We start from the raw sequence: 8174 nt of genomic DNA on the forward strand, positions 1-8174 counted from the left end.
AGTATGAAAATTATTTTTCACTGTTGTGATTTTTATTGAAAAATTATTTAAAGTAGAAATAATTGTTGTAGTTGAGTTTCGGCAATTCGTTAATAGTTGAAAGTGAAGTTAATAAATTGATTCTTTCCTATGGTGAAATTTTCGAGTTGTGTGAGTTTGCGCCAACATTGATAATATCTTTGTCGCACAAGGCGTTCAGTATGTCAATGATCTTGAATCCATTGATGGTTTAAACTAGTCTCGGCATTAATTAGGAATAACGTTGTCGCACAGGTGGCCATCTTGTTAATGACCGAGCAGTTAAGTTGAAGTTGTTTAAAACGAAAATGGGAGAGAATTTAATATAGTTGTGTTGTTGAAAATAATGTATATAATTGTGCTGATAAATTATGAATTGAATTTCTCTTCAAGTGTGTTAATTAATTGTATTTTATGGGGTGGTTATATATAAAAAATTGTTGAAATTGTATATTCTGTATGAACAGTTGTTTGTTGAAATTGCTGAAAATTTGAAAATTTATTGGTTTTAGCTGGTTTGATAATTATCTTTGGAAAAATGTCTGATAAAGAAGCTTTGGTGAGTTCACGAGGTGGTTACAAGGGCGTAATCACCAAATGGGTAAATAAGATAGACTCTGCTATGGCTGCAGGTAATGTCAATACATTGTCTTCAATTAAGGATTTAATTATGAAGCAAATGAAGATTGTGCACGACTTGAATGAAAAGATATTAGCCTTAACCACTGAAGAAGATCGAATGAAAGAAGTGGAAGAGCAAGCAGGATATGAAGTAGTAGTTGGTGAACATTGGTATAAGTTGAGCAATGCCATCACAGCAATATCAGGAAGTGGTTCTTCTAGAAATCCTCCACCCACACATAAGACTAATGTTAAGATTGCCTAAATTGGATCTCCCACATTTCACTGGAGATGTGTTGGAGTGGAATTCCTTTTGGGAATTGTACAATGTGTCGGTACACCAGCGAGGGGATTTAGAACAGATTCAGAAATTCTCATATCTGCAAAGTTTGCTCACAGGAGATGCTCTAAAACTGATTTCAGGATTTAAGTTGGAAGCTGCGAATTATTCACAAGCTATAGCTCTCCTCAGAACCACATATGGGAAAAAGGATGAGATCAAACGAGTTCTAGTAAGATTAGTAGAAATGGAATCTCCATCTCCTGATTCAGAAGCATTGCAATCATTCAGAGCAAATTTTGAATGTTCGATCAGATCATTAGAGAGTGAAAACTTGGAGTTGAATGAGCTCTACACTATTTTGCTTCATAGTAAGTTGCCTAAGAGTGTTAGTGAAACTGTAAAATGCAGAAGTGGGGATGATTGGCTTGTATTTGATACATTTAAGAAATATCTGGAAGAAGAAATTCACAATCTAAGATCTTTCGTCTCAACGGATGTAAGTAAACCTGGAACTTTATCAACAATATCTACGTTTACAGTGAATCAGTCACAATCTGTTAGACCTAAGAGCAAAGGAAATGTGAATAAATTTAGTTCTCAACAAACAAGAAAATGTGCATTTTATGAAGGCGAACACTGGTGGACACAGTGTAAAACTTATGCCAGTAGGGATAAGAAATTGAGTCGTCTCGGGTTTTTACGATTATGTTTTGTGTGTGCATCGAATAAACATTTTAGTGTAGATTGTGAAAAACAAATTTGTGGAAACGGATGCAGATTAAAACATCATCGTGTATTATGTGATAAACAACAAACCAGCGAACCAAGTGAATCAACAAATAAATCAGCAAATAAACCTAATAATAATGGTGTGCAAGTTGGAACACTTTCCGTAAGTGATCAGGGTCAGAAACCCAAGCAGAGGTCAATTTTACCAACAGCCACAATTGTGTTGAAAGGTAAAGGAAGACATTTGGTACGCCTTCGTGGATTATTGGACACTTGTGCAGAACGAACCTTTATCAGGAGGTCAGCACTTAAGGACGTACAGTATAGATCTAAAGGCAAGGAAAAAATTGCCTTCAGGGGTTATTTGACAAGCAAACCTGTGAATGAGTATGAGACGGTTAGTGTTTCCATACCTTATAAGGGTAGATTGATTATTATGGATTGTATTGTGGTAGATGAGTTACCAGAGTATACTAAGAAATTCAACGTTAAACGAAATTTGAAAACGTTGTGTAAAACCAAAATTTGTCTAGCGGACAAGGATTTCGATCTGCCTGTGGACAAACAAGCACCCATTGATATGTTGGTAGGCGTTGATAATGTCTATAACATATTACACCCCGGATTCAGGAAGGCTGGAAAATTGATATTGTTACCTACCATATTTGGATATGTTGTGACAGGGTCCTGTAATGCCCCTCCAGTGCAGGAAACCCAGGTAACTGTGTTAAAGCTAGCAGCTAACGAGGAAGTAATTGAAGCTACTCATAAATTTGATAGTGATGTAAAGAATGATTTGGATATTCTGTGGAATTTAGATAAAGTAGGTATTGACTGCAATGAATTGAAAGAACATGATCGAAAGGTTCTTGAAGACTTTGAAATTACCATTGTATATTCTGAAATGGAGAAGCAATATGTTGTGGCCTTACCATGGAAGTCTAATAAGTCGAGGCTTCCATCCAATTTTGGCATGGCGTTGGGCCGGGTTAAGCAACAGTGTGCAAAATTTCAGAAGGATGAAGCCTACCTGAACCACTATCAGAAAATCCTGAAGGATCAGGAGGATAGGGGGTTCATTGAAAGGGTAGATAAGAACAATGTGGTTGAAAATTGTCAGTATCTAGCACATCATAGTGTACAGAAAGATAGTGCCACCACTCCAATCAGAATAGTTTTTGACTGTTCCTGGAGACAAGGTAAAAATGGATTGAGCCTTAACGACTGTCTGTGGACTGGACCACATATTACGACAGATTTGCTCAAAGTCTTGTTGCAGTTGAGAACTAACAACTACGCCTGTATTAGTGATATAGAAAAAGCGTTTCTTATGATGCAATTGAGAGAAGAAGACCGCAATTACACACGATTTTTGTGGTTGCAAGACCCAACGGATCCAAATAGCGAATTAATCATATATAGGTTTAGGGTGGTATTGTTTGGGGCTACGTGTTCTCCGTTTCTGTTGAATGCCACTATTAAATCACATCTGGCAGCTGTAAGAAAAGATACGAGTTGTACTGAAATGGTGGATATGATGAGAAGGGGATTATATGTGGACAACCTTCAATTTACCTCCAATAATGAAGAAGAATTAATAAACTTATTTTTTGGCGCAAACAAAATATTTGCACAGGCGCACTTGTATTTGAAGGAATGGACTAGTAATAGTGATCTTTTGAATACTATTGCGGGTGCTTATCGTATAAAATCAGAAGAGAAACAAACCTATAAAGTCTTAGGCCTAAATTGGAACATCTCTAATGATAAATTAACAATAACACTTAATCATCTTAAGACCGGTCAAACAAAACGTGAAATTCTAAGTGCAATTGCTCAAATTTATGATCCTTTAGGAATGCTTATCCCTATTACGATACGAGCTAGAATATTTTTACAGGATTTGTGGAAACAGCAGTTGAAATGGGATGATCTACTTTCAGTTCCTTTATTAGAACAGTGGAATGAGTTGTCCAAAGACTTAGAGAAAAGTCTCAGTATTTCCTTCTCCAGAGGCACTAATCTGGAGAAAACGGATTATCTCCACATTTTCTGTGATGCTAGCATAACAGCTTATGGTTGTGTGGCCTATCGAGCAAGTGGTAAAACTTCGTCTCTGATTATGGCAAAGGGTAGAGTAGCACCCATTAAAGAGTTGACTGTACCTAAATTAGAATTAATGGCTTTGTTGTTAGGTGCAAGATTGTGTGAATTTATAGTTGAAACTTTTGAAGAAAATAAATTTGAGAAAATAATAATTTGGTCTGATAGTAAAGTTGCCCTGGGATGGTTAGTGACAAAGAATAATTTGCCAGTATTTGTGAAAAATAGAGTATTGGAAATTAACTCTATAACCACGGGGATCGTCTTTTCTTACCTCCCATCTTCAGAAAACCCTAGCGACTGGATCACTAGAGGAAAAAGGACAGAAGAAGTAAGAAATAACTCCTTTTGGTGGGAGAGACCTCCCTGGTTAAAATCAGAAAACCACACCTATCCTATTGACAGGACATGGGTGAAAGAAGCACAAGCACAGGATGAAGTTATTCAAGTCCATATTGTAGGGAAGTGAAAAAAACCATCTGCTGAAGTGGGAAAGATTTAGTAGAGTGGATAAATTTTGTAAAACTATAGCTTGGATTAGGCGATTTATTCACAATTGCAAATCAACTGGCTGTAGAAAAATGGGAAGTTTAACGCTGGAAGAACTTCAACAAGCTAAAAATAAAATGATTATCCTCTTACAAAAGGAATACTTTCCGGAAGAATATAAGGCTTTGGAAAAAGGAGGTAAAGTTGCAAAATTGACCTTATTAGTACAATTGAATCTCTTCTTGGAAGAAGGAATTATAAGATGCAGAGGAAGATTAGAACATGTTGCACAGGCGGCGGAAATAAAATTCCCAATCTTACTGCCGAAAAGTTGTTTTCTCACAAAATTGATAGTAAGGGAGCATCACTGTTTACAAGCTCACATGGGAGTAAATGCAACCGTGGCAAGTGTGAGACAGGAATATTGGGTCCCACAGCTTCGCCAATTATCCAAAAGTGTAATTCATCATTGTGTAATCTGTTAGAAAATACAAGGGAGACCCTACCGTGTAAATATTGCTCCACCATTGCCAGAATTTCGGGTGCAGAGAAAACAACCCTTTAGCGTTACGGGGGTAGATTATACAGGAGCATTGTTAACTAAGGAGAAACAGCAAAATCCTGAAAAGGCCTATATTGTGTTGTTTACTTGTCCAGTTACTAGAGGAATCCATATCGAATTAGTAAAAGATCTGTCCTGCGATTCGTTTCTTATGGTGTTTCGAAAGTTTTGTAGCCGTCGGGGATTTCCTTCTTTAATGCTAAGTGACAATGCTACTACCTTTGTATTGACTTCAGTTTACTTGAAAAACATGGCAGAAAGTTCCTTAGTACAAGAACACCTGAATGCTATCGAATGTAAATGGAAGTTCATACCAGCCAGAGCACCTTGGTTTGGAGCTATATGGGAAAGATTGATTGGTCTTTTGAAAACCTGTCTAAAGAAAGTAATAGGTCAAGCCTTTCTCAGCTTTAGTGAACTTTCTTGTGTTGTGACTGAACTTGAAGCAATTATTAATGACAGACCCTTAAGTTATACATCGGGAGATCTTGACCAGTTGGATATTCGGACGCCCAATCATTTGATTTTAGGACGTAGATTGAGATCTTTCCCTAGGGAAGTCATAGATTGGAAAGATGAAACTAAGGACTCTCTGTATGGTGGAAATAAGGATGTTGGAAAGCGATTTTTGTACATTACATAAAAATGTGATGACCTGTGGAAAAGGTGGGAGAGAGAATATTTAACTTCTCTCAGAGAAACTCATCGGGTAGGAATCAGACACGAATCTTGGCCCAAAATGGGAGATGTTGTGTTGATACACGATGAAGGACCGAGAAGTCGTTGGAAGCTTGGTCAAATTGCCAAATTACACATGGGCCGGATGATGTCTTGCACGTGGTTACTTTAAAAACCCCACAAGGTCAAGTAATGAGACCTGTTGTCAAGCTATATCCTTTGGAATTATGGCAAGAGACTGATGTTGTCATATCTGAAAAAACTAATAACAAGAGCACCCGACCGAGCAGGAAAACAGCACAGACGGCTACTGAGGCGAGAAGAGCCCTCATTCAAGCGGGACAATTATAACTGTAAATATTGTTTCTGTTTGCGGGGAGTCTATCGTGACTTACGATGAAATCACGATAGGGTATATATAAAGACCAGTAAACAGTCATTTATCTTTTATTTTGTAAGGGAAATATTATGAACATTATGCAATGTGAGATGCGTAGAGAATTATAATAGTTGTATTGAATTATTTTGTAATAATATAATATTTCTTTTTGTCGAAGTTTTTTGTAAGGCAAAATATATCAAATAGTTGTTTGACTTTAAGCAATCGTTAACGAGTTGTTAGTGTTTGTTTTGACGAATGCGGGTCGTGCCTGCGTAGATCCTCAGTCGTCTTTGAGTAATATAACTCAGAAGGAGTTAGTACCGGCTCACGTACGTGGCAGTGAGGGTTATAGTTACCTTACGGTATCTCAGGGGAGGGAAGGAATTGAAACACCCACGAGAGGAGTTCTTATCATCATGGATTAAAAGCTAAGTCAAGGTTTTATAAGTGTTTTGTTATGTTAGTGATATTGAAGGGCATGCATGCACGTTAGATATCGTTACTGACAGACATTTGTAAAATAGGACTGTACTTCGGGTTGCCGGATAGGAAATGTTACGATGAATAGTTAAGGTTAGTAATAAATGTGAATATTTTTATTCCTGGTCAAATAATGATTTAAACACAACGCAATGTCTCAATTTATTGAATGATACGAACAGAAAAGAATCCTTGAAAATCTGTTAAAGAACCTGGTAATATGCAAACCAAATTAGGGTAAGTTTAGGTTTTCATATTTATTGAAGATTCTATATGTTTACTATTTTAGATTCTTTTGAGTAAATATACCGTTGGGTCATGACCCTAGGAAAGTGGAATCATCTCTGAACTCCTTTCAGTATATGTCATTCGAAGCTTTACAAGCTTATACTGGTTGGAAGTCCACCAGGGTGTTCTTCAAGTATTATATGAAGCAATTAGGTGAAGTTCGTCATTTTATGGTGGCAGCAGGTAATGTTATAAAACCTGCTGCAACGACGTAGCCCTCAAGTGCATCCTTGGGCATTCTTCCAGCTTATTTTCTTTAATAAATAAACAGTCGGTTTTTGCTTCATGATCTACATTAAACAATTTCAAATATTTTAAAATTCAGGATTCAATTTAGTTTCTCTGAATTTTATAAGTGTACCTTCGTGAGCATACTGTTCCTACTTTAGAACTGAGTTTAATGTAATTCAGTTTCTTTGGTTGGGTTTGACACTATTTTGCATTTAGCCATATACGGCAATATTATTTTATCTTAAAATCTCCTTCTTACGGAGTTCGGGGATATATCATCTTGTCTCCCCTCATGATTATTTAGGTAAAGAAATTTCTCGGGAATACAGTATATTTTGGGGTACACTGGTAGATCACAATGCTGTTCATATATACTGTATTAAATTTGCTCAAATAGATGGTCTAATGAAAATGATATAATGTTGGATGATTTTATTGCTAGACTTAATTCCTAGTAGAATTAAACTTAGGATACTATAGTCAATTTCTACCAACACTGCACATTCAGAATCTATTTAACGATGAGTATTATTTTTTCAATGATTGCTTACTACGCTCATGATATTGGTAATATGTGTTCTTCACAACTGCTATAGGGAGTGTTCTTCTCCCAAGGGATGGTGGATAGAGGGTCACAGATCCTTCCCCCTTAAAACACTACCATATTTACCAAATCAAGTTAATTTTGGATTCTTTTTAAGGTAGAAATTTATGATTATACTTCATTATATAAGTGGTGAGCCCCCATTTATGGCAGGTTTTTCCATGGAGAAGCCTCACACCGAGTATAAATAATTCTCTGGTACACTTCCATAAGGACGAAATGGCATGAGCCCAAAAAAGGGATTTTGACATAGGAAAAATCTATTTTTGGGTGAGATAGCCATGTCGTCCTGATGGCCCACCCGTTACATCCTACTTTTCCCCGCCCCTTTGCTTGTTGGAGGCTTCTATTTCACAGTAGCTCAGCTGCGACGTGGAATGAAAAGCAGGAACGTATAGGGGCACTGGAAGGTGATAGGATGTGTAACGGCTCCTTACTTAGCATGATGTATTGAATCTAATATCCTTAAATGGCTTGTGGTGGCTGAGGAGCATATTTCACACCCATAACTAATTTTTGAAAAAAATAAGGACTTGTATAATCTTAAAAAAGTTTTACAGTCTGCTCCCATGATGTATGGGACAATACTTTTAAAAGATTCAGAGCCTCAAAACATTTAGCTTTTAACACCTCTAAGTTTGGAACCCATGTCAATCTACAATCGAAAATCAATCCTAAATATGTAGCTTCCTCTACACATGAGATC

At 36.8% G+C, this 8174-nt stretch overlaps 1 protein-coding gene across 1 annotated transcript; it reads left to right on the forward strand.

Moving 5' to 3' along the window:
- Positions 1-556: 556 nt before the first annotated feature.
- LOC137639609 (uncharacterized) lies at positions 557-5448 on the forward strand. The gene is made up of 4 exons (XM_068371869.1): positions 557-848; positions 1039-3648; positions 4042-4211; positions 4729-5448. The coding sequence occupies exons 1-4, from the start codon at positions 557-559 to the stop codon at positions 5446-5448; spliced, it is 3792 nt and encodes a 1263-aa protein (XP_068227970.1).
- The last annotated feature ends 2726 nt before the right edge of the window (positions 5449-8174 follow it).

The sequence above is a fragment of the Palaemon carinicauda genome, chromosome 4 (genome assembly GCF_036898095.1).
Source record: "Palaemon carinicauda isolate YSFRI2023 chromosome 4, ASM3689809v2, whole genome shotgun sequence".
NCBI classification, from domain to species: Eukaryota; Metazoa; Arthropoda; class Malacostraca; order Decapoda; family Palaemonidae; genus Palaemon; species Palaemon carinicauda.